Here is a 27,311-nt window from a genome sequence, read left to right on the forward strand (position 1 = left end):
CGCACACCGCGCACTAAACGTGAGCGGGACATATTCTGGAAGCGCAATCCCCGATTCCCCAGGCCGGGCTGGCGGGGCCGGCGTTATCTCGCCGCCGGCTTCCATTTCCGCGGAGCCTCGGCGAGGGCGATGCCCGGCCCCGGCAGCTCCTAGCGGGAGCGGCGAGCTGCAGTCCCGCTCGAGCACCCGAGTCTCCCCGGGCACGCAGAGCGCTCGCACCCGCCGCGAGTGTCTTTTGTGAGGGGAACGTGCCCCGCACCCGCCGCCCCCCGGGCGGCCACCGGACAGGGGGAGGCTGCCGGGAGACAAAGCCCCGCGCGGGCGGGGCGCGGACCTCCCCCGCCAGACCCTCCCCGCCCGCGGGGGGCTGCCAAGTGAGGCCGCGGCGCTGGCAGCGGCGTCCCGGCACGGCGGTCGGCCCGGGGCAGCGGCACCGCGGGACAGCCGGGCCGGGCCGCCCCAGCCCCCGCCCAGCCCCGGGGTCACGGCGAGCGGTCCGGGCGGCGCGCAGGCGCACGGCGCGCCCGCGCCTCCAACATGGCTGAGGTGGTGCCGTTCCTCCTGCGGCGGGCGCGGAGCGGAGGATGCTGAGCCTGCCCCGAGCCGCCGCCGTAGCCGCTGGGGTGGTGAGGCCGAGGCGCGCCCCGCGCAGCCATGGCCAGGCTGGCCGACTACTTCATCGTGGTGGGCTATGACCACGAGAAGACAGGTAGGTGTGGCTGCGCGCAGCGCTGCCCCGCCGTGCCTGGCCGCTCCCCGCGCTCCTGCCCGGCCCCGGCCCCCGCCCGCCTCCGGCCGGGCCGCGGGAGGAGGAGACTGCGGCGCACACGGGGCGCGCGTCCGGCCGGGGGAGGAAGGGGTGAGGGCAGCGGGGCGAGCTAAGGGTTAATCCCCCTTTCCCGAGGGGGGAAGCGGAGGGGCTCCTGCACCGCCCGGCCGGGGCAGCCCCGGCCCGCCCCGCTGCCGGGAGAGGCTGCGGTTCCTTCCCGAAAGCGCGGGCAGGTTCAAACGGGGCCCGCGGCCGTGCCCGGGCCCGGCCCCCGGGCCGCGGCCGGAGTGGCGGGGCAGGGCCGGTCCCGCCGTGCCCCACCGGTGTCCCCCGGCTGGGGCGCGACAGCCGCGCCGCCCGGGAGAACAAAGGCTGCCGAGGGGGCTCGGCGAGCAGCGGGATTTGCCCCTGTCGCTGCTCCTCCATCGCCTGTTGAACGATGCCGCGTATCCCCCGGGGAAGCGCCGGAGGCTCTGCGGGAGTGGTGCTTTTCCTAAAGCCTGGGGATACGTTCTGTCTGCTGGGGGCAGAGGGAAGTGGTGCTATCTACTGTCGTTTTGTGGGCAAAGAGAGAGTGGTTTGTGTTACGTAACTCTCCGTTATGATACCAGCTTTGTTGCTGCAGAGATCTCAAATCAGTGTTTAAACTCATTGGAAAACGAAGTGATTGTCAACTGGTATGTGTTCGTGCTGGGTATTTCAGAGCGATCCTTTGATTGTATGTTGTTAATAAACAATATTTTAAACAGTCTAATGTTCCCTAATTTATTTGAATGTGCATAAACCAAACAACACTCAAGTTTGTTACTCAGCGTAATTCTTTGAAGTAGCAATTGCGTGTAGTCTGTATATGTTCATTCAAAAAGTGCAGCTAATAAACTCAGACTATGGGATCTTTTGAAAAGAAATGTAATTTTTAGAGAAATCATTATATCTGTGTCCTTAAAGATGTGGTGTCTTACAAAGTTCTGCTAAGGGTCTCTTGGATTTTACTATTCTGCAATTGCCATTCTGTTAATTGAAGCCTGGTTTCACCTCCCACCCCATTTGATAATAGGTTTGTCCTAATTGTACTGTCAAGATAGGTGAAATGGGGAGTATTTTATATTAGAAATAAAGACCTTCCCTTTTGCCCCTCTCCTGTCTGGAGCATTTTCCTTGACAAAGTAGAGAAAACCCGAATCAGAACAAAGAAGCAACCAAAAAACCCAGATGTGCTTTTAAGAAGACAAAGAAGTAGGCTGCTTGCTTCGTGCATATGATCAATCTGATGGAGTATGTGCAGTGAAATTACAGATTGCATTGGAAAGCTTTATGTCTGTAAAATGTCTTTATCTGTAGCATTTAAGTATGTGTTTAACGTCCTGTACATAAATTGTCTCATGAAGTTTGGTAGAATTGCTTGCATGGGTGAAATTGAGCAGATTCAGAAATAACTCCTGAACCTTAATTTGAAAAGGTCATGACCAGAAAGTAACTGTTTAGACTTTATTATTTAAATTACTTGTAGCTACTTTAATGCTTCATAAGAAAAATGCTTGAAGGAACAACATTCTGTTGAAGACTAGGCATGCATTGTTTTCCAAATTCCTTTACCCCCACATGCAATCCCATAATACATGGAGTACTGACCTTTATTCTTCTTATAAAACTCCTAAGTTTTTTATATATTTATTATGCTTCCTTCTATATGAAAAGCAGGGACAGACATTTCTAGGATTATAGACTAGCTACCCTCAAAGCTTTTATATTTTTATGTATGTTCCTTTTTTTTTCTTCCCTATTTTTTTTTTCATCTGCAGCTACCTTCTGGCTTGGTTTTAATGTTGAGTGTAATTATGTTTTGTAGTGGTTTTTTTTTGTTTTTTTGTTTTTTTTCCCCAGGCATAATCTGTAGAATAGCTTTGTGTAAACAAGCAAACAAAAATGCTGTACCCTTCCCCCCAACCTGTGTGTCAGCAGCATTTGGATGATAAATCCTTGTGGTTTATATGAGGGTGTTTATAGCAGTGACTGCTCTCCTAGGAAAGCCCCACTGTGTCTGCTGGCTCTCCTCTTACTGCTTATTTGGATTTATTTACATGTACCAATATCTGCAGTAGCCCTGAAAATGTGGTAAAGGTGCTGATTTCCTGGGCAGGTTATCTGGCTTTACTCAAACATTCGCTGTAAATATCTGAAATGCAGTGTTTATGCAGTTTAGGAGCAGATTTATAGATTTTTCTTGTTTTGGGGCAGCTTTGTTACTGATGCTACAAGTTTTTATCCAGCATAGTCTTCAGGGGAACTGAACAATTTTATTGTCCTTGAATAAACCAGAGAGTGTGTCCTTTGGGAGTCAAGCATATGAAAGTCCATTCCTGTTCTGGCCTGTGTAAATTGATGTTACAGCAGTCCTAGTGCGGTAAATCTTCCTTTGGTTTCCAGCTTGCTTTAGGATGCTGACCCATCCAAAAGACCTTTCTTGCTGGGTGTGTTACCTGTGTTGCTGTATTATCTTGTCCTGGGATTACTTTTCTGCTAATTTTTCCAGCAGTGTTGGCTCACCAGGATGTCAGATGGATGCCAGTATTGGCATAGAGGAGGGTCAGGAAGACAGATCAATGCACCCTGAATTTGTATCAGCTTAAATGGTCCTAGAGCCTTGGGCACAAAGATGTTAGTGAGGTGGCTTTGCCTCCTACGTGCTCCAAGGAAACTAATGGGAGCCCTTGGATAATTTGCCTAACAGGCAGTTTATTCATGCTTGGCAAGATGCACAGAGCCTCTGCCTGAGCGGAGAATGAGCTTTGCTGTTGACAAGTGTCTGTAGAATCGCAGGCACTTAGGAGTTGAGAAGTCTTTGTGTTGTCAAGGATGAGCTGATTCACCCAGCTTTCTCTGTGTTTCAGGTACACTGCTCTGTATTCCCACTTAAGTTGCTCAGTCTGTGTCTCTCACTATAAAGCTGAGCTTAGATGGATCATAGTTTTCATGGCTGGTGTGTATTTTAAGGACTTGTTCTGAGCCACTGCTCAGAACTGCAGCAGCCGTAGCTGCTGTCAGAAGTGCATGTTAAGTGTCCTGACAGAGTTGGAGAAACCAGATTTATAAATCCCCCAGCTTTACTAAACCCCCTTTTTCTAGTTCTAACAGTGAAAGCATGAAGGATTTCAGTGATACACAGAGCAAAGCAATCAAGCTTGGTGTATTTTGCTTTCAGCTGAACCTTGGTTGAGGTAGATAACCACATTTTCCCCCAGCATATCAGCACAATATAAAGCTGTTACATAACAGGCTACAAAAGACACTTAGAGAAGTCTCTGAAAGGAGCAGAGGTGATACCAAACACAGACATTCTGGGTTAACAGCTCAGAGAAATCCTAGGACGCCTTACTGCTTATGCATTTTATTTTTTCATGGATTTTGAAGTGTGTTTGATGTGCTTCACCAAAAAATTCTCATTTAATATGTCTGAATAATGGAATGTGGATGGGATTTATGAAGAACACAGATGTTTGCAAAGATCATAGAAGGGCATGAGAAAATGCCTTTTTTGTTTTGTTTGTTTTTGGTTTTGCTGGTATAAGCCCCAATCATAAATCTATCCCTAGAATTTACATATAGTGATACTTGGAAAAGGTAAAAGAGAGAACATTGTGTCTTTCTTAGCTCAGCAGCTGAAGGGTAAGGATAAAGAACAGAGGATCTGGATTTGATGAATTATCCCAAACACCTGTAGCAGCTTTCCTGTAGCATGCTGTTGGTTGCCCAGAAGTTAAAGCAGAAACCTGTGAGGTGGAGCAAGGTGTTTTCTGTGAGGTTTGGTCACTCTAAGAAGACAGAGGAATGATTTGTTCTTGATTTTGTGTGCAGTTGCAATGTGTAGGACAGAAGGCATGCAACAGTATAGCAGTTTTATTTGGCTGTTGTCACAACTGATAAATGCTGGTATAACATGTGTAGGCTCTGTTGTGGTTGTTTCTGTTCTGATTTTTATCAACTCCTCTTCAGGGAAGCCTTTATTGTGTAACATAGCTTCGTATCTCAGAGGATTTGAAACAAGACAAGTGATTGTTGATGGAGTGGGAGAAGTTTCTAAATGGGGTTGTCTGATTCTTTTATTATTTTTTTTCCTGTGAGCAGATTTTGTCTGTGAAGAATATATCATGAGGATTTTCTGGTGTATTTGTTGTATATTTGTAGTTGGGCATTTCACTGGGCTAGTGTGTGTATAAGGAGTGGATGATTGCTTGATGCCATGGCATGCAATCTCTGCAAAACAGAAAATGTAGAAAAATAAGGGAATAAAACTGTTATTTCAGTGGCTTTCTTATCTGTGCTGTGGCTTAATTTGATTCAAATGCAATCCAGGAAAATCTCAAGGGGATTAAAAAGACCAATGAAACCAAAGTCCTTCTTATTGTGGCAGGAGAATTCTTGTAGCTGTAGCAGAAGTAAGCATCAAGTGTAGCGCTGGAACTGGAGCAGAATTCAGAAGTGTGCCTGTGCATTCCTAGGAGATGGCTGTGGCTGGGAAGGGCATGGCAGCCCAAAAGCCTTGTAAACAAATTAATTGCTGCAGTAAATGAAATTATCTCTTCCTCCAAACCTCGTGCTTTATTTTTTGAATACAACAGATTCTGCCACACTATGCTGAAATGGAATGAGGAAAAAAATACTTCTATTGCATGTGGTTTTGTTTGTTTTGATTGTGGCGGTGTTTGTTGGTTGGGTTTTGTTTTTTTTTATGAGATAAAACTCTCTTGAAAGTCTCCTTGGAGGACCCCCAGTATTTTTTGGAAGCTTGTATACATAAAAGTTATTCAAGCAGTTTCTTCTAGTACATAACGTTGACTAAAAAAATATTTTGAATTTGGTTTGTGGATTTATCATTTTGGAGAAATCTTAAAATCAGTAGAGATCATGTAAATCTTTCCCTCAGATGTCTGTAAAGAATATTGCTAAAGAACTTGGATTTCAGACTCTTTACTCAGTCTTGCCATTATAAAAACAACAACAATAAAAATACCTCTTTTTTCAGCCTTTCATTTTAAACTAAAGTATTTGTGGAGGCTGTTTTTCTTCTCTGTAAGCTATCTTCATTTGTTCTGAAACACGAGGACACAGATTATGTTGAGGGAAGTAGCATTTCCTATCTTTGTGACTCAATTGCAGTCAAGGAACTCTCTCTCTCCTGTTCTGCCCTGGATTGACTTTGTGGATTATCTGACAAAAATACACTTTTCCTGCAGCCTGTTCATGGAAACCAGTTTGTTACGCAAGGCTGAATACTGTGTAAGCCCTGGCCTTCTATAACCACAATCATATTTTTCAGTGGAGGGATACTGAGACTGACATTTAACTTCTCTAATGTCCCAAACATAACAGTCTTGTCTTATAACAATGAGGAAGAGAATTAAACTGCTGTGGTAGTTCTCTGACACAAATTTAAAGTACCAACTACCTCCCCAATTACTAGTACTCACAAAGGAAAACCACAGTCAGTGTGGAATCATTTGTAAAATGTGTAACAGCAGATTCACAGTTCAGCCTTGATAACTGTCAGTGAAAGTTGTATTCTGCAAATACATACTGGTGAATAGGAAGTTTTCCTTTGGTTCATCTCTTCTGTTACTCCTCTTTGCAGTAGCATGAGACTTTTAGGCTCCTTGCTTATATAGTGAAAAAAATGATTTCTAACAATAGCATTATCAGTATTGATGAGACTATTTTTCTTCTGCTTGGTGTTTTGGGAATTGTGTTCCATTTTTATGTGTTTGTTGAAATAAATTACTCCTGTGGTGTCAGTGGTATGTTCTGAAGTCAAGGACAATCCAATTAGTGTTGATTGGGATTTGGCAGCTAAATCCCTGCTCATTGAGCCAAGAACATGCTGGTTATTGCTTATCTGCTAGTGACTAGATAGATCATGATTTTATGTCTCTAATGTTTACAGTTCTCAGTTTTCAATCTTCTGCAGATTGAATAGTATGAAAAAATGCAGTCATTGAACAGAGCTTGAATTCTTTGTTTCCTCTCTGGTAGGGTTGTGCTCAAGGTGTCAGAGTAACCACAAAATTTCCACTGAGCTGGACATAGGTGATTCTGTCACTCCTGCAGCCAGAACCAGCACGTGGTTCTGTCTGGGGTTGTGTGTAGCTGTTGTGGAGGAAAGCAAAGAGACAGAAAAAACCAAACTCATCATAATTTTGGATACAAAGTCAAGATAGTTGCATGCAAAACCCTGTTGGACCATGGGAGACCTCAGTGGATAAAAAGAGACAAAGGAATGTTCCTGGGCTTATAAAATCAGTCACTCAGAAATTCAAGGGGGAAAAAATGGAAGGCAGGAATAATGTCCTTATCATGTCCTTTTACCGTGGTTCATATGTTGTTTCCTAGGATTGAAAACCCCAGAAAATCCATTATCTGACACTTGGATCTATCTTCAGCTAGATAGAAAATGTCTTTTTTTAAATGTTTGAGTGTTGGGTTGGGTCTGCTAGAATGGCAACTGGAAGGAAGATGAGACATTCTAGCAGAGGATTTCTCAGATACTTGTGGATGAAAACAGATGGCAGCTCTTCTTTCTGGAGCCTTGACTTCAGTTGTGGAAGGTTGTGCATTTGGAAGATGGGTTTTGTTGAGCTCCTTTTGCCAGCTGCTGTGGACAGTGATGCCAGGAGTTCAGAGTTTTGTCAGACTCTGTAGTGGGCTGCACATCACTCCCTTTAGGAACCCTTCTTTATAAGACATTGGCCACTCCTCCTGCTTACTCTCTTTGATATGTTCTGGTATTTTAGAATGTTTTGTCTTCTAGGTTTTCTCCAGAAGAATCTCTACCTTATCATCTCTCCTACTTTCTCCTTCCTTCTCTTGCTCTCAGTATCCATTCAATTCTTTTTATATACTTTGTGGCTTTCTGAGATGAGTCCTCCTGGCCACTCAGTCTGATTTCTTATGGTTTTCATCTTTAAATAAACAAATTTCAATTCATCACACAAGCACCAGGGCCAGGTTTTGTCCCTTCTGTAAATTTTAGCCCTTAATGTGTGTTTGGTAGAATTTTAGGCCAAAAAAAATCTTTTTCTCCCCAGTCTTATTTCTTGGAAGCAGAAAAAATATTTGGTGTGAAGTTTTTACTGAAATAATTGAGCTGGAAACAGATGTCAACCATTGAGACTTTATATGGTATGTTTAGTTGGTTTAAGTAAAAAATAATTGAAAATAGTTACAGAACAAGGTAGAGCACCATTAGTGATGCCTATAGCCATTAGTTATTTGTGTATCTAAAAAACATGGCACTCTCATTTCTTAGCTTGTTACAACTGCACCAATTAAAGCCCAACAAACCTTTTAGCTTGACCACTGTGTTGTTAAAGTCTTCCACAGTTTAAATTTGTACATTTAACATGGGTATTTTTGTTTTGGACAAAGAAATGCAGACGCTTGTCCTTTTTTGTGACTATTGTTCTCTGAACTGTAAATCTAATTCCTAAATGGCAGTAAGAATAAGCTGTATGTGTGACTAACAAAATACTCAAGACTTGAAAGACAAAGTTGTGATCTTGAAATAAATTCAACTGTAATGGAATTTTAATTCTTGAAATATTGTTGAATGGGCATACTGTACTTCTTAAGAAAGGTTAAATTAGGAAAGCTGTGTTTTTTTATTCTATTACACAGACTGCTTTTCATAAACATGCAAATTACAATTTCATAAAAATAGAAGAAAGCCACATGCTTTGTTCCTGCAGAGCTGTTTCTTCATAATTAATCTATTTTCCCAGAAAAACACATAGTAGTTTTATGAAGCTTGTGTGATGACTGGGCTGTTACTGGTCTATATTGTTGGTATATGCTATTTTTAAACTAGGTTTAATACAAAACATTCTAGTAGAACTTAGAAGAGGATTTCCATTTTCTTTCTCCTTGTTTTATAGTGAAGAGAGAAGTAGTAGATTTGATATTAAGAATATAGAATTTTTTTAAAGAAAAGTTTCAGAGAAAAATTGTTGATAAAACCAATTGTAAAAGCCTTCCTAAAACACAGATTTAAACCCGCATTTCCCCCCATATATTTTTTTTTGGTAATTTAATCTATTTAGAGTCTTCCTCTTTTAGGCTGCAAGTTCTCAGAATCTTCAGTCTGTGAAGTGTTTTTTCCTTCAGTGTATTTTGTTCAGTGGTCTGCCAGGCAGAATTTGCTTTTTGTGAAGTATCTTCGCCTGGGGCCTCTGCCTGAGCCATAGGTTGTGCCCGGCTGCAGCTGAGGAACAAGTTGGAATTTCCTGTTAAGGGAGGGAAGAGCTGCTGCCTGAGCATTCATTGCCTTTGGGATTCACCCCACATTTCTTAGAAGTGCAATTATTGAATTATTCTTACTTTATGCCTTTCAGGAGCTGCTTGCTTTTGCAAAATGGGAAGCTAATTAGCATGTGTTTCTCATGATCAGTAAGTTTCAGCAGTGGTAGAAGGCCCAAGGTTTGCAATGGATGCTTTTAGTGGTATTTCCAAAACAAATAAGATAACAAGGCATACACACAAAATAAAAGGATGTTTTCTGTGGTAATAAATATTCAGTTTTTATTTGGAAATCCATGCAAGCATTCAAAGTGTTGCAGAGGAATGTTTCTATGGGTAGAAATATATAGCGACTATGGGTATGGGAATGTTTCTATGGGTAGAAATTTATAGCGACTAAAACTGAACTGCTTATTTCCAGTGATAAATTCTGGTCTACTTTGCTAAAGTGAGTTAAGATAATGCCTATGAAGGTCTCAGATTTGCCCTTTAGCTGGAGGCAGCTGTGTCTGCAGCAATTTCAGATGCTGGTGCCAGTTCTGTGCTACTCCCACTCCCAAGGTTTTGACTCAAGCTACCTGTAAGCACACTGGAAGCTGAGGCACCTGGGTTTGTGCTGACACCGAGTGTTCCCTTTCCCAGCTCTGAGAGGTTGATTCTTTCCAGCAGGGAAGCAGCAGAGAGAGCTGGAACATCCCAAAACCCATCAGTAGGTTGTCCTCAGGCTGCAGCTGTGGTGGCACCACAGTTCAGCAGGACAGCCAAAGCGAGTGGCGTGTTGTTTCAGCTACAGGCAACTGGAAAGAAAACAAAGCCATAGAGAGCCACATGTTTGTGATTTGGAATTCAAAACTCTTCTTTCAAAAGATTCTCTTTCCTGTTTGATTAACGTGCATAAATAATGATACCAGGTTTGCCACTGAGTAAACAGCGTCCGTTCAAGTTGTGATACTTTTGTAAGGTTGTTGTTTCAGCACTGTGTTTTCCAAATATTTTGTTTATAGTGTTTATTATTAAAAGAGATGAGATCATACATATTTAACAAAATAATCTCGTGGAGGCTGTTTTTTATCATTTTGTTCTCTTTTGCCACATGGCATCTCTTTGGAAGAGGCAAGACTGTCAGTCATTTTTTTGTGAGAGAATGGTCTTGAAAAGAACTCAGAAAACATGCTTTCTGCCTTTCTGACCTTGTAAGATGCTTTTGCATTCTTACAAAATTGCTTACGTGCTTGTTTATGAGTTTCTTTCTTTCTTCTTTTTTTTTTTTTTTTTTTTAAATTTACAAAAATGTGGCTAGTGTTTTAGTAAATAGTCCTTTTTGGAAAACTGCAGTTCAAAACCAAGTGGGTTCCCTGGCCTAGTCTCTAGACATAGTTATTGATAATCATAGCTGCTTTTCTTGCTGGTAGCCTAGCAGAAGACAGAAGGCAGCAATTTATACTTATAATAAAAATGAGGATTGTTGTTCTTTACAGTGAGGTAGCATTTGAGAGGCCTAACTCAGAAGGCTGTTGTTTTCATAATCTGTTGTTTTCTTGAGAATATGCTTACCATGATTTGAAGTTAGAAAACCCAGAGGTAAGATTCAGATAAAAGTAATAATAACAATAATATTTTTTTAAAGAAAGGCCATAACTGGTCTGCAACCCATTGTTTCTGTCTTGTGGGAAAGACCTCGGAGATGTTTCTTTTCCCGAAGTTGTGATGGTTAAAGATGGGATGCTGAAAAGTAAAACCCATGGATCTCCTATCTTCCTTTGTAACCGAGTTGTGTGTCCCCTGCTTATTCTCAGCCAGTGTTCTTGAAGTTATAGTAAAGTCTATGGGTTGTCTCCCATGCCCTAACTTCTTTTCTCCTTCTCCAACCTGACTCCCCAAAAATCAGTAATTCTTCTTGTTTTAGGTTTCATATGAAAACAGGAAGAGTCATGGCTACTAATACAATACTTTGAAATTCTGGAGGAGAAAACTCAGAATATAGTTCTGTTTAAAAATCCCCATATGAAATCTATTAATGAGCAGTAGAAAACTCATTGCTTACTAAGTCTGGTATGTACTCCCTACCTAGTCTTAATTGTTCTCTTAAAGATTTGAAAATAGATTTGCAGAGACCAAAACATAAATTGTGTGTTTTATTTACTGTTTTATGAAGACTCTGGATCTTTTTTTATTCTTTTGCATTTGATGGTTACTAAGAGGAGCTTTGGACTTTAGTGGTCTTAATGTAGTTGTACCAAACACCATATGCTTTCTACAATTTTCACAGCAGATGGACCAAGTTTTCTGTCAACATGGTCTTGCCAAACTTAATTAACAGCAAATTTTCATGTCTGAATCTAAGCTGTTCCTGATTTAATGGTAAGAATCTCAAGAGTTATGTATAGATTAAAGGATCATAGAATGGTTTTGGTTGGAAGGGACCTTAAAGATCCTCTGCTTCCATGGGCAGGGACACCTTCCACTAGATTGGGTTGTCCTTCCTATGTTGGGGCCCTCAGAGGTGGATGGAGTACTCCAGATGAAGTTTCAGGAGAGCAGAGTAGAAGGAGAGAACCACCTCTCTTGACCTGCTGATAAAGGATGGATGCAAGTGGTCACTGTTGATGGGAAAAATTGGTAGCATGAACTCCCAAAATTAATTTTGCAGAGTTATTTTTTTTGTTCAACTTGTAAATATCAAGTGAAAAAGGAAGTGGAATACTTAATGCTTGAGACTTGCAGATGATTAAGAGAAAGTAATTAAAATAATTGTGAATAGCTGAATCTAAAGCTTGTGGTGAAGGGCTTCAGACAGAGTTCATGATAATGAGTGACTAGAATGTTCAAATTTTGCATGAAATGCAGTTTTGGTAAATACAAACTAAAGTACATTCAGTGGTGAGAAAGAATTCATAGCCATGGTCTCTAATTTAGCTATTGTCACTTAGTGGAAGAGTTCTTGGAATTTGTGGGGACAGTTCTCTGTAAAACTTGAGCTTAATGTCTGGTATGGCATCAGTAAACTCAGAAGTAAACAGTGTGGAATTGTGAAAAAAACCCACCCAAAACCACTGTGGTACTGGGACTCACAGCTTGGGGGCCAGGAATGGGTTAGGTGAATCCTAGAGGTCCCGTTCAGGCCTGGCTTCTGTGATCCAGAACCTTAAACACGGGACAGGATCTGTAGGAATTGCCTGATCCGTTCTCTCCCGAGGCACAATTAGCCGTGCCTTTGCTGGCTGGGGCAGATCTTAACCCATTCTCAAAGCTCCTCAATAACAGCCTTGCACAGCCTTCTCTGTCAGTTTATTGCTGTGCTCCTCTGGCTGACTTTTAGGAGACTTTTCACTGTGTTTGAGTCATGTGGGTTTGAGTACAGTTTTCAGCCTGTTAATGCTATTCTCCTTGAAGTGTGGTGACCTAACTGGATGTGGTAATTTACATGAGATCTTACCAAAATACAGAGTGAGACTGGTTCTTGCTGGTTTTGTGGGCACTTCTGTGCACTGACATCATTCTGAACTTTTTATTTTTTGTTTTTAGCTTTCAGCATCACAACACTGAGGGTCACTTTGTGATCTGCTTTAACCTCTACATCCCTTTTACCTAAACCACATTTTGGCCATCCCTTTTATGTGCAGTCAGGTGTTCTGGCCTAACTCTGCAGCTTTGCAGTTCTTCTTAGTCACACTCTTTACATTTTTTCACAACTTTTTTCACAGTCTTTCAGATCACTTTGAATTCTAATCTGGTCTTCTCTGTTTATAATCTCCATTTTCGGAAAAGAAATAATTAATGTATATATATATATAAAATATTCTTGTATATGTATTTTGTGTATTTTTTATATATTAGAAGAACAGCTGTAGTTATGTTCTGTGTTTCAGCCTGCAGCAACTTTAATCAAAACCAAAAGAAGACCCACTCCAAGCCAAAAACTGGGCATTGGACCCCACAATGACTCACATACCATGTCTGAGAGATACAATTAATGCTGCTGTAAATGTGATTGAGTGTGTGTAGTGAATAAATTTGCAGAAAACATATTCAGTTGATGTCCCTCAGCACACTAAATTTTGTGTTGTTTGGGGTGCATTTAAGTAGGGTGATATTTTAAGAGTCAGGGACTTGGAGAAGCAAGTTAGCAAATTATTTCCTAAACAACAGAACTAGTGACGTATTTCTGCACGTTTTTGTCTTTTGTCTGGAATGGCCCTGCTAGTGCTGCTACAGACATGGAACAGGGTGTCTTGAATACTAACTTTTCATCAGATCAGGGTCACGCCGTATTTATTTCTTTGGGTTAAAGGCCATTGGTCACACAGACATTGTTTCTGTAGGAAACCTCTCTGCAAGTAGCAGTCTTGTGAGAACACCATTTACTGTCACTTGGGAGAATATTTGCCTGCTTTTGTGGCAGACACATTATAACACGCTCCAGTTAAAATTCTGGGCCTGCCACAGCCTCAGAAGGGAGAGGTTATGTTCTATTAATTAATTACGGGCCCATAGTCAAGTGGCATGTAATTGTTTGCTAGGACATGGATTTGACTCTGTTGTGTTTGTTTGTGCTCTCATTTCAGACAACCAGTTGCTTCAGTTTCTTGCAATTGCAAAACATGGATTGAGGAGTTAAAAAAAATATTATTTTTACTGCTAATGGTGCATGCACTGAAAGTGCATTTGGATGTGCAAAATCTTGGCAGTGTAGCTTATTTATGGGGCAGGAGATGGCAGTAAGGAAATAGGTGATTTAGCACAAGCACAGAACCATACTTTATTCCTACATTACAGTTTAAAGAGAACTCTCAAAACCCCTGAAATACCATAATTACTCAAATTTACACATTTAAATTTATTTTGTGCCTTCCTGTTTGATTTTTTTTTTTTTTGTCTTTTTCCGATCAGGGAAGTATTTACCAGCATTTTGCAGTACTTGTTTAGCTGTGCGTGGAGATCAGGTGAAATACTATGTGCTAAGTGAGCAAATTGCAATTCACATTATGCAAAGTTCAGCTTTAGTGAAGACTGCTAGAGCTAGAAGAAAAACAAATACACAGTAAGACTCGCAATGGTTCAAAGTTTGTGTCTGTGGATTTAAAAGAAACTTGCACGCAGCATTATTTTTAAGAATTCACATCCTTAATTATTGAATTACTAAAATTATTCAATTAAGTGGTCCCCACTTAATTTAAGTCACTGTGGCAGCTGGGGGCAAGGAGGGGATGAAATGCTGTTAACCTTTGCGAGCCAGAACACAAACAAATTGTGTTTAATTTGGGGACAGCTGAGAGCGTTTCAAACAATGGTGTTAATTTTGATTGCCTGTTTGAAGTAGACCCTTGCTTTTTGTTCTGGGTTCGGAAGCCAAATGTGTTGTTTGGAATTTGTCTGCAGCTGTGAAGAACAAAGTTTGTCACGCAGGAGTTGAGCAAGATGACATCATGAGATGATTGTGACTGCTGTGGCAATGTGCTTGCGTTTGTCCGTGTGTACGCGTGATCGCGGGCATGGGTTTGTTTCATTTGGGGTCACTCAGGCGGGCAGGGATGGAATTGCGTTCTGTGGATATTTCCATGATCCCTGGTTCGGGGCTGTTGTTGCTGTGACCTGGAAGCCGCTGGATCTCTGTTCCAGTGTGTTCCCCAGGGAAGTTCTTCACTCCTGCAGGGCTGGCAGTGGGTGACTCGGGGAGTTTGGATGGTGACACAGCAGCTCTTTGAAATTCAGCCATGACAGAAGGCCAACAACTGTAGAGCCTTGCTCTCATTCCCTGCACATCCCCAGCTCATGGAGACTGGAGAATGTGGAGCAAAACGTGCCTAAATCCTCTTGAGAGAGAATACTGCTTTAGAATCTTGGTTTGCACATACCCAGTGTGGGGCTAGCTGGGTGAGCAGCCTGAATGTTGGCATTGATGCCATTCAGGCAGGCAGGTAAGGAGCTGATTTTTGCTAAACACATATGGGCCATAAGATATGCTCAACTTACTGCAATCTCTTTGTTTTTGCTCTGTTTTTAGACTATAGTCAGTCCAGACAAAATATTTGTCCTACCAGGATATGTGAATCATTCTTCTTTGTAAAGCATCATTTATCATCTGTGTTCTGAAAGTGTTTTGTGTAAGGAAAACATTGAATGTACTCAGAAATTTTTATTGTTAACCTCCGTTTTCACAGCTGTTGTATAAAAATCTTGCTTCGGTGAGATCAAAATATTATTTAATTGTTTTAGCCTATTGGAATCACAGGAAATATACAGGGTGGGAAACTCCCAAATGACTTGTCACTCTTCATCATCATAGGTGAGCAGTGGCACGCAGACTTAAATAAACAAATCTTAGCAGCTGGTTAGTTCTGGGAAAAAAGAGAAAACTTGCTCCCTCATCCTTTATTGTTGCTTATACTTATGTGTTGAGAAGAAAAGTTTTGAAGCTTCCTTAATCAATGCAAAAATATATGTACAGTACAAATCTATTGGTAAGGATTGAGTGAACAGGCTGAAATCAGTTCGTGTTGATTTTTTTTGTCCTTTTAGTTTTGTTTTAAATGAAACTCAGCCTGGTTTTTAAAGAAACCAATGCATGTGAGGAGGGTACTGTCTAAAATGGTGTGTGAACTTTTAGTGAGCATCTCAGTACCCAAAGATCTGTGGCAGCTGTTATGAAGTTGAGGGAAAAATAATGTTGTATTTGAGAGCTGAGGTGACCTTCTAGTCACAAAATTCTGTTTGAATAAATTTTATATCAAGTGTAATGCAAAGAAGTCTGCTGACATGCTGTATATGAATGATACCTGCTGGGGCATGAGCATGTATGGATCCACGCTCCAGTTCCTCTCATTAAAACGAGCCACAAAAAGTGTGGCTCTGTAAATGCTTAGAGGCAGGAAGCATTATAGAAAAATAATATATAACAATAAGGAACGGAAAACATAAATAACAATAATAACAATAAGGAATAGAAAAGAGCAGTGGAAGAGGAACTGAGAGATTACAAACATTATCTTTTAGAGATCAAGTGTGCAGTGTACAGGGGAGGAATCCTGTGAATGCAGTGCAGAGAGAACAGGGACTTGGAAGTTGAGGCAGCTCCCTACAGAGGATTGGAAAGCAGATCAGGAGGAAGTGAATTGCTGAGCTAACATCTTGCATGTTGAGATTTGCTAAGTAATATTGACAGGTTGGGTTGAGATGTGGGTAGCTTGAGCAAGCTCTGGAACAGGAATTTGCAGTGATGTGTGATATGGGACTACAAATAAAGACTGGATTGGAAGGCTCAAGGGAGGGAGTTGGAGAAATGAGTTGCATGTTATCTCTGCAGCACTGTCACTGCGTGGGCTATCAGAAGGGCCCTTAGGAGGAGGATTCTTTCTTCACACATTTCAGATTTGAGGAGGCTTGTTTTGATCTGAAGCAGATGAAAGAGAGATGTGTGTGAATATACAGCTTTCAAAAGAAAGAAGTGAAGACAAGGGATTTTTCTGTCTCTGCTACCTGAATTATGTTGTTCACAGGCCCTCGGTTGAAAATTGCAGACGAGCTGGTTTAGTCACATATTGCAAGAATATCTTGAACTTACCAAGATGTTAACTTCTAACACAGTTGGCCAATAGTATCCAAAAGTAATTTTAAATTTTTGGAGGTCATGATAATTCCCTAGCTCTAGAGTGACAGTGTGTCCACTGTAAAAGAGCATTAAGTTACACTTATGTTGCAATTTAGCAGGAAACGTGGATCTTCCACGGAAGATCTGGGTCAAGTATGTATTTCCTTTGATTCCAAGCAAGCACTTTCTACTAAAAATCAATGCATTTTTTTGATATTGTGGAAATATTTCTTTTATTGATCAGCTACCCAACCTTGAAATGCTTTTGGAAGTGATGATTGTTTTGATTCAAAGTGTGTCACACCAACTTTAACAAGTTTCACTCTGCTGCTTACATGGAGTGTCTTTCTGGTATTGAAAACATCAACCCACACTACATCTAAGCTTACAGTAGACTTAGAGCTTTGGTAACCTTCACCTTGAAAATTTCAGAAAGTTCATTGCCTGCTGTATAAAGAATGTTATTTATGAAGGATTTTTTCATGTATTTGAAAGCAAAATGCAGACTGATACACACTTCTCTTGGTTTCTGCTTTCTTGGCTTCAAGGAGCTATTTTTTTGCTGCTGTATCTTTTACACAGATGTGCTTTTTGCTTAATTTGACTCTAATCCTTCATGTGCACTTTTGATGACAAAGAAGTAACAGATCCTTCTTTATAAAGCATTTGGATACTTTACTGTGTACCAAAGCATCACTTTGAACTCTGAAAAAACCAGTGTAATGAAACAGCTGAGATCCAAACTCAGTGTCAGAGTTGAGTTTGAGAATAAACATTCTGCATTTTCCGCTGCTCTGTGTAAAGACAGTCTTTTTGAACATGAAATATACGATTACTGTGTGTGAGAAGATGCAAAGCACTTTTTACTTGATGTAAACACTGTCATAATACTCTATGTACTACTTTACTCCAGTGTTTATGATTACACTTTGTATTATTTGGTAAGGAGGCATAAAGAGCTTCTGAAGAAACATCACAAAATATCTCAAGGATATTATAACCAGATTATCTCAAGGATGGAATTGATTAAAAACCAGAGAAAAGCCTTTGCCTTTTCCAGTCATTAACCAGACACGAAGCCCAAATCCTCAAGCCGAGGGAAGGAATACTGCTGTGTCATGACAGAGCTTGTCATTCTGGTTTGGAGGCGTCTGTAGAGCTTGTGAGCACAGTCCAAGGCAAATCCTGCCCTGTCAGTGGGATAGTGCAGAGGAACAGCTGAAGGAATATAGCCTGGAGGAAATGCCTGCAGAAGGTTTACACTGTGGGGGTTGCCATGAGGGAATACAGTTTTCATAGGGAAGGCTCTGCAGCAATGCCTGGAAAATCAGGAGTAAAACTCTGATCAGTTCACACTCTGCTTATGAACACGCAGCTCTGAGGTAGCAGATGTACACAGAATTCCTGTGCAGTGCCAAAGAGAGTGTTGAAATTCCAGGTGTGCGTTGTGTGTTCCTGTAGGTGAGGATATTCTGGTGCAGGGGGAGGAAGAATGCTGTGACTGCTGAGAGTTGCTCTGGCAGATTTGCTCTCCATCTCATCTCATCTCATCCTGCAAGTAACGTGGGTTGAACTTGGGCATTCATGCTGCTGAAATACAAAATACATTCTAGATCCATTATTTTATTTCTGTAGGGCTGCCTTGTTAGGTCTTGTGACACTGAACTGATGTTTTGTCCTAGTGGGGAACATTAGAGGAGTGGCTTTGGCCTCTTCAGTTTAAACTGAAGGTCATAATTAAACTTTTTCAATAGTTGTTCTGTTTGGTTCTGGTTATGTTGGTTATGTTCTAGTTTGAGTCACGAAGGAGTTGCCAAGCTGCCTTTTTTATTTATTCTGATGGACACAATAGAGTTGGGGGTCTGGTAAGATTAGTAAGGCAAGAAAAATTCTAGTGGCAGATATATCCAGGAATGGGGATTTTTTTTTCTCTTTTTTCCCTTGGAGGAGAAAGATGCTCTTAAAAATCAGTCAGGATCCAGACATTTAGCACAAGTTTTGTTTTTTAATTATTTTAAATTGAGAGTAGTTATTGTAGTTTGTACCTTCCTTTCCATTTTCTGTAGCTAATGATGTACCTGCATCAGAAGAATTTGGGGTCTGCCGTTTTATTTACCTATAAGGAGATTAGCTTTTTTCCAAAGCAATGGCTAAATATTCTAAATTTTCTCCTAACACAAACATGATGGGGTTTTTTTAAATGTTGAAAGTCAATTTTTAGCTTTGAAAGAACTGAAGTTTCAGTACTCAATCTCCAGCAAGTTCTTTTCTCCTCTGCTTTTCCATTAACAATCAACGAGAAAGTCCATGAGGCTGAATGAATAACGACAGGTACAAATCCAGGATAAGGGAAGGGATGATGTGTGCAAATCTTGTTGCTCCTTTTTGCACATTTCTTATTAAAATAAGTAGTTATTAAATAATGCAAGTCCTCAGAGGCCTCCTCTGTGTGAGGCGTGTATTTAGCACTTGAAAGTCATGGTGATGCCAAAGAATATAGGAAGTTTTTCTATTAAAAATTAACACCTTTTACTGTATAATAGGATACAAAATGTAAATACTGTAAAGCCAGGGATACAGTTTCATGACTGCTGAGTTTTTAATGTATTATCACTTGCTAGTAAATTGCTATTAAATTATTTCTGTATGACTGTTTTGCTCAAACAAGAGAATGGCAACAGATTATGGATGTTCAGTAATAAAGGTCTGCATCTTCTCTAACTGCAGGTTTTCTCAGTAATTGTCAAATACTTTTATTTTTGTTAGAAAGCATTAAGTAACCTCCCTCTTCTACCACTTGAACAAAAGTTAACCCCAAAAGCCAGCCCTGATAAGCTGCACAAAACTAAGGGAGACCTTGAAGACCAACGAGTACACAAATACCACCACAGAAAATCAACCAGACAAAAATTCACAAACCACCACCACCACAAAAAATAACTTGCTCAAAACAAAACCAAGAAAACTCCCTAAACAACCCCCCCCAAAACCTCCAGGAAATAACTTCTTTCATTTTCTGCATGTTTTCTATGGAAATTTGGGGCTTTCAGACCCACATTCTGGATTCTGGCATTTCATTTGTTGAAGCAATGGGTAGAAATGGGTTTGATAGTGTTTGTGTTCAGCCACTTGAGGGGGTAATGCATAGAAAACATGAGGATGAAAAGGTAACACCTGCTTCTGCTACACAAGAGGGTTTTTACCTCTGTGCCAGGAAGATTTTTATGCTAAATATTGTGCAGTGTCTGGGCAGGAACATGCAGAACATTGTCTCATGTTGAACTTCTCTTCTGCAAGCTGCATAGTAAAAGTATGTGTCTCACTTGGTGATCTGTACTCCGCATTTAAATTGAAATAGTTTTGTGTTTCCAGCATGGGGGAAGGAGGAAAGCAGTAGAGACATATATATATATATATATCTATATATATACACACACACCTTTTTTTTTTTTTGTGTGTGTGTATGAGCTGCCTTTTAGGGAGTGTTTTGGATATTTTCCTGTTTTATTTCATTGTACCTCTGAATTTAAATTTTTCTCACTTCTGTTAATTTCAAGTTAATGTGTTTTATGATTGTATTGTGTATAAGTAGGGCAGAACCCAAGATCTGGCTGGAGTACATGGAAAATTACTTCAGTTTAAAGACAAATGATTGCTTTATGAGTTGCACCTTTGAGGGTTTGTGCTGCCATATTAATTGTGCTTTTGTCACAGTAATGGATTTGGTGTGACCTATTAAGTCTGTTAAGGGCCACCATGCTTGCTATCCACAGTGCTTTTAGGATTTAAAGAAAAAATTCAGAAGTCAGTGGATTTTTTTCATCTCTTACATTCATTCTTTCACAGTGTATGAGAAAGTAACAAATGAGGAAATTAATCTAGCAGGTTTTTTTCCTGATTAATTTAAAGCTACTTTTATTCAGTGCCATACTGGTTAGAGATACAGAGCTGAAAAACAGGTCTGAAATTGTAACTCAGATTTTCCTGTCGCGGTGCAATAATAGCTGCTCTCGTCATGGGGACTGCACGAAGGTAAAAAGATGAGTAATGAGATGGGTTGGGGAAGATTTCCTTGCGTAAAGTTGAGACTGGGGTTAAGTGGGAAGCCAAGAGAAGTGGAAAATAGAGATGTGTAGGTAGAGTGCCTGGGGGAAGCAGGGTGGGTAGGAGCTGTTACCTTATTTTTACCTTAATAACAACTGAAATCAAGTGGACACTGTACTTTCTGTTTTATGAGTATTGATGCTCTTCAGACTCTCCTTTCATTCTGACAGAGAGGTTCTGGTTTTCCCCTTAAGTCTCCATGGAGACTTTTTGTAGTTGAAGTTAGGAGAGGTTGTGTACACACCACGTTGTCTTGTCATCCATAACTTCTCAGTTCTCTAAACTAATCCCAAGCATTTAAGTGTGTGATGGCTCGATTGCAGTCCTGTACGTAAGAAAAGACATGCTAGAGAGGAGAAGGCTGTTTGTCTTGGCCAGTGTTTTCCTGCCATGCTCATTTTTTGGTGTCAGGCTTCTGACTGATGCCAAATCCTGCTTGGATTACTAAAAAAGCTTGCAGTTTATAAATTCAGAGAGCAGCTCTCATATATATTTCAATTATTTGGCATACTAAACCAGAAAATCTGATAAGGAAATTTCAAAGTGCTGGCACTTTGGCTAGTAATAGAGTGATAAAACTTTTTACTTTGGCAAACAGATTGTTTGCAAGGTAGAGTTTTTGGTTTTGCTGACGATATTTATCACGTACATTACCTGCTAATTCTTTGTTGTTGTGGCCCAGGCTTATGTGCTAAAATGTCTGTGATACAAGGGCCAGCGGAAACAATTTTCAGTGTATTGTATGTAATATTTAGTCTTATATGTCATATGTCCTGAATTCTGAGTCATAAGTTTATGATCGTTTCTTATTTCAAAAATAAGACACTAAAATACATATTTCTAAAATATATGCTATGTATGGATGTATTTTAGGTAACATCTGAAAATACTGGTCATCCTGAACAAACTAATAGACTGTATTAATTTATTTTTTTTTCCCTTTCATGGTGCCTGTATCAGGTGTTCCAGTGAAAGAGATGCAGTTTGTGCAATTTGTCTGTGATGTGAAGGGATTTTTTTCTCCTCCCCCAATCCTCCCAGTAGCCACCAGTTATTTAGGGAAGTTTGGAAAAGCAAGGAAAGGATAAACCTGCAAGTGTAGGGCATTTTCCTTACACGATAAAAATAATTTCATTAAAAGGAAATTATTAAAAACTGTATAAAAATATATTAATAAATATTAATAAAATAAAATATATTAAAATAAAAAGAAAAATAAATTAATATATAATATATAATAACATATTAATATAGATATATAAAATTATAAAAATAATTTCCTTAAAAGGAAATTTAACTGTCTTAAAGCACTTAAACAAGATCTTGCAGGTCCAGTGAAGAGAAATTCAGGGTTGATGATGGTGGTGATGATGATGATTATGGAATTATAAAGCTGGGAGCTTTCTCATTACATCAGAAGTAAATGTGACATAGAATACCCTGCTTGTCAGTGGATTAATTAACTTAAAAAGGAGAGATTTTACACTGGCTGCTACTGCTGATGTGTTTGGTTGTAGTTCAGTGGTAGAAGAGTTTTGTGTTTAATTTGGCAGGTTAAGGAACGCAGAGGGCTGGAATTGTGTTGGTGTGCAGTAATTTTATAGCTGATGGGTCACTGCTGAAGGAAGCCCTTGTGCTGCCCTGCTATCCTGGCAGTTCTCAGCTCCTGTAAAAGCCACTTGAAGGGCAAGTCTAGGAACTGCCCATGGGCTTTCTGAGCACAACACTGAGTATTGGTCTTATTCCTACCAGGCAAAGGGTAAAGGAAGTGGAAAAGTGGCTTCTGACCAACTTCCACTTGCCCTCTGGTCCTGTGCTGCTGCTCTGGGGCTCTGGGCCAAGCATACATAATGTGGAAGACGTGCTACTAAACCACATCAGTTGAAGATAGAGAATATATGCAATTTGCAACAATTTGTCCAGATTGTGGAGGAGGTTGCAGTTAATATGTAGCTTAGAAACAAACTTATGTTACAGACTTGTTTAACTGTGTGTTTTGTAATAATGGGCAGTTTGCATCTCAGTAGCCTTAAAAAAAAATAGTCAAAGTATTTCCAGACATGTTAGTCTCGTATGACAGACTCTTCATTCATCAGGAGTTGAAATCTTGCCTGTCTTTTCCCCTTCTAGAAATTAGTAGCTCCCTTGTACAATCCCAAAGGCATTGTGCATTCTAAAGAATGTGAAAGGTATTTCTTAAAGTAAATTATTTTGTGCTCAGAGAAAGTGTTTACCTCTACTGTTTAAATGTTTAAGCTTGACTGAGGAATAAAATAATGTTTTAGTATGATTTGTAGTTAACTTGGGTTGTGTCATTTTGGTTGTTCTGTACATCTCACATGCAGGACTGAGATGGTTACCGGTACTATTTTCAGTGCATCAGGACCTGATTTTGCCTTTATTCATTATATTAATTTGTGTCCTTTGAAGCCAGTTTTTAAGTGTGTCCTGTCTTTGGCAGGCTAAGCTTCAGCATTAGCTGTTCTCCAGAACTTAATTAAATGATTGGAAGTTATTTCTACTAAGGGAAAGAAAACATCTACCATTCATCCAGAAATAAAACATTATAACAGTTCAAGCTCAATAGGATAAATAGCCCCAGGCTATTCTTTTTCAAATGTCTAGGTCAAATACCTAAGCTTTAATCATGAAACTTGTTGGTATGTATGGAGATATTTACAGATATTTCTGCATTTTTCTCTTCAGACCTGACTTAGGTTTTGAAGAGTTTTTTTACTGTGACTGAAAACAATAAAACTCGGCGTTGGTATGCATTGGTTTAAATATACAGCATATTTATGTAATAACCCAGCTTTCAGGGGTTTGTTTTCTTGCTTTTGTGAAATGCTGTGTGATGTAAAATATTCTGATGCTTTTGCTCGTGCAGAAGAACTCCAGGAGGGCTGCTGAAATTGAATCTTTTGCAGTTACTGTGCAAATTGGAATTGACCCAGTAGAGAAATCTTTGAGGTAGTCCATCAGAATCCATGAAGTTACTAAAAAAAAAAATGCTGTATTTAAGCTAATAAGGAGTAATTGCATCACCTCTAAAACTAAGAGTAGCATGATATAGGTTAGAATTTGAAGCAAAAAAAAATTATTAAAGCTTATTAGGAGTTAAGTTCATTTTTTTTTTTTTTTGTGAACTGAAAAGAAATGGAAAGTTTAATTTCTTAAGGTAATGTTTACTTTTGAACCTATGACAACCTTCCTCTAGTGTGCATTGTCTACTTCAAAGCAGCATTAGATCATTCATTCTTTCATTAATGAATCACTAGAATTATTTGTTCGACAATGAATCACAAAGCAGGTCTGAATAAAGCTGATTGAGGAGTGTATTGTTATCAAATTTGCATCACAAATGCTGCAGCATAGATTTCATTTGTGTTCATTGACTTACTGATCCTGTTTTTCCTTGCTGCTCCTTTCTCCCCATCCTGCCTCATTTTATCTCATTCTCTGAAAGGACAGCTGAAATTCAAACTTTTACTGCCTTTGACAGCTGTTTAATTTTCTTTTCTATTGCTTTTATGTGAAAATTTTCCAGCCCATCGCTTCTGTGTATAAGAATCTGTCCTGGCTATAAAATGCATCATTTACTAACAGTATTTCTTACAAGTAAGGTTAGAGGTAGAAATGATGGCACTGAAATTACCTAGGTAGTTGTTCAGAAATCTATGAAATGCAGAATATGACAGCAAGAAATTAGCCAAGAATATAGATTTTATTTTCTAAGTCACATTAAAGAAAATAGAAGGTGCTAGTGCCTGGAAGCAGTGTACACTTCAGTGTAGTCTATGGAAGTGTGTTATTTAAGTTAAGTTCAGTTATTTTTCAGGGTAGTTTCTAACACTGCCCTTTTTTGGTACCATAACTGAGTGTCAGATTTGAGTTACAGGTGTGTTTTGACTTTCAGTAAATTCTGTGTTATCCTCAAGAGCTTTCTTCTGTTCTTCAGATGTGCAGTAGTGTCCCTGGTGTAACAGTGTCACGGGTGGCATCTAAGAGTGGCATTAACAGATCACATCTCGGAGAAGATAACATTCCAAACATGTTGGGCCAGTCAGTAAGCCCCAAAAATGTGTTTGTCCAGTCAGTTCAGCATCTTTGGCTGTTTCTGTGTGTGCTTGATTCTTGATAGAAGAAAATAGGCTGAGTGGAGTAGTGATTGTGGAGTGATGACCTGGAGGTTCATAATGTATTGAGTTTCTCATTTCTTCTCCATTTTGTGTGGTTCATAATGCTCTGGGTGGTTGGCTGGAGGATGTTCTTGGTCTGGAGTAGTGGGGATTTAGTGCTAATAACACATTCAGCAGAGCTGCACAATCTTTATTTGCTTGGATAGTTGGTTGAGTTCTAGATTTTGCATGATTGGTGGTTTTTCCTTTTCAGAAGAGGAAAAACATTAAAGGTCAAAATAACAGAAAAGTTTCAACACATTATAGAATTTATGGGTGAACAAAAAGCCAAGTGTTTATATATTACATTAATTGGCATTCAGTTTGGGTTTAGTGTGTCACAGTATCTGAACAGGCATTTTTTTTTTCCCTGAAAACCTGTGAGCTAAACAATGTGCAATCAGCTTGTGTACCTTTTTCCCATGTTCATAGCCTTCCTTTTGTTTCTCCATGCGCTGTCAGGATGTTCAGGATGCAGCCCTTTAGATGTAGAGCTGTTCCTTAGTAGGTGTGAGATTTGAGTTTGCTCTTGCTAGATGGTGTCAAGGAGCACAGCAGCAGCCTCTGCTGCCCTCTCCTGCTGTGCTTTCTGGCTCGTGTGCTTGGAAAAGTCAGTAACTTTCAGGATGGAGCCAGGACAAAATGGGCTTCTAGCTTTGGAAACTGATAGAGTAGAGAGTTCCATGCACTCTGATGCTCTTCTATGAAACAGAAATATTTATAGCTTAATACAGGTTCCCCAGCCTCCTCCTCTGTGTGAATTATGGGCTGGGGAGAAAGTCCTCAAGCACATTACTTAAATTACCATGAATGTAAATAAAAACCATGTGAAATTCTCAGGGTAGTTGTCATGGTGGTGTAGTTTCTGACAATTCAAGTAGAGTAATCTTGCATGGTCAGGGATTTTATTATATCTTTTCGTATCCATGGGTCACAGATAGTAAAAAACCATCTTAAATATATCAGTGAAAAGAGATACTGAGTATATAAGTTTGTAATTTGCGTGATCTAGTTGACATTTGACCAGATGCAGGCTAGATTAACAGTTTACTTTCATTATTAAAAAGCCATACTCTATAATTTCATAAAATGTTTTCATATCTGGATATGCAATAATAAGGAAATAAGGAAGATTTTATTTATTGAAAGGTTTGAAAATGAAAATTCTATGTTAAAATATACAATAAGATATAAAAAACTCTATGGTAATTCCTTCTCTAGGAATTAATTGCTCTGAGGATAGTTGGTGAAAGCACTAAGGAAGGGGTTAAAAGTGTCATGGAATAAGAGCCATGTGGGATTTTGTATGTATGCCATTAAATGGTTTGACAGTATTTTAAGGGCTCCTGTTTTGGATAGCAAATAGAAAAACAGTTTGGAGAGAGTGTTTGAAAACTCATTTAATTGAGCATTGTATAAATATGGGCTGAAAACAACTGGGACCTGGATGACATTGCACAGGACAAAGAGTACTTAAAGTGCAGAGCTCTGTGGTAAAAAGTAGTGTTTACTTCAGAAAGCATGGGCTGCCAGTTTGATAATTAAAGTTTAACTGGTGTAAATTGCTGTTACAGAAGTCTCCTTATGGGAAGGTATTACTAGGCTCTAACTGCGTAGTGAAACCTTTCTGAATATATGAATCTAAGATAGTGAGTATCTGTTTGGTCCTTTTTATACATCTGTCCCAGCCAGCTATATTACAAAATGTTTTATTTATCCAGCATACTTTTGGCTTTCAAGTTCTGGTACAAGAGGCTGCAGCACACTTTGCTAATTCAGAAGGCATGTGTCTTATGTGGAAATTGGTCTGACAATCCTGAAAATAAAAATACCTTGTAAGTTGTTATCTCTCCTCTGGGGAACATTGTAGGTGCATTTATGATGTTATCAGTGGCTGTTGGCAAGTGCTTGACTGAGATCACAGGATCACATTCTTCCCACAGCAGAGACAAGTTTGTTTTCCTCTGTGCCACAGGTGATGAGGACTTCTCCAAAGGATTTAGGAAATCTGAATATTCTACAGTAGGTGTTGAGTCATTAGCTGGGTGTCTAGTGCACACTGATTGACTCTAATTTCCTGAGTCTAATTTGGGTCCAAACTCATTTTAGAAGAAAAGAGTTTCAGTGTTTTAAAAGTTAAGCTTGGTAACGTCATGTTTGAGCTCAAGGTGCTTTGCTGTAGTTTGACAGTGCCCGCTGTGTCCAGTTCTGGGCTCCTCAGGACAAGAGACAGAGCTCCTGGAGCAGCTCAAGGGAAGGGAGACAGAGCTTATTAAGGGGCTGGAGCATCTGTCTGATGAGGAAAGGCTGAGGGAGCTGGGCCTGTTCAGCCTGGAGAAGAGACACCGAGTGAGAGGGCACCTCGCCAGTGTCTGAGCATGGTCAG

At 40.0% G+C, this 27,311-nt stretch overlaps 1 protein-coding gene across 6 annotated transcripts in view; it reads left to right on the forward strand.

Moving 5' to 3' along the window:
- Positions 1-502: 502 nt before the first annotated feature.
- SBF2 (SET binding factor 2) overlaps positions 503-27,311 on the forward strand; it is a 232,333-nt gene continuing 205,524 nt past the window's right edge. For all 6 annotated transcript variants that reach the window (XM_058858387.1, XM_058858401.1, XM_058858419.1 and 3 more), the window contains exon 1: positions 503-709. In XM_058858387.1, coding sequence (XP_058714370.1) covers positions 655-709 — 55 coding nt within the window. In that variant the 5' untranslated portion in view covers positions 503-654. The remainder of the gene's footprint in view (positions 710-27,311) is intronic.

This window comes from Poecile atricapillus, chromosome 1 (genome assembly GCF_030490865.1).
Source record: "Poecile atricapillus isolate bPoeAtr1 chromosome 1, bPoeAtr1.hap1, whole genome shotgun sequence".
NCBI lineage: Eukaryota > Metazoa > Chordata > Aves > Passeriformes > Paridae > Poecile > Poecile atricapillus.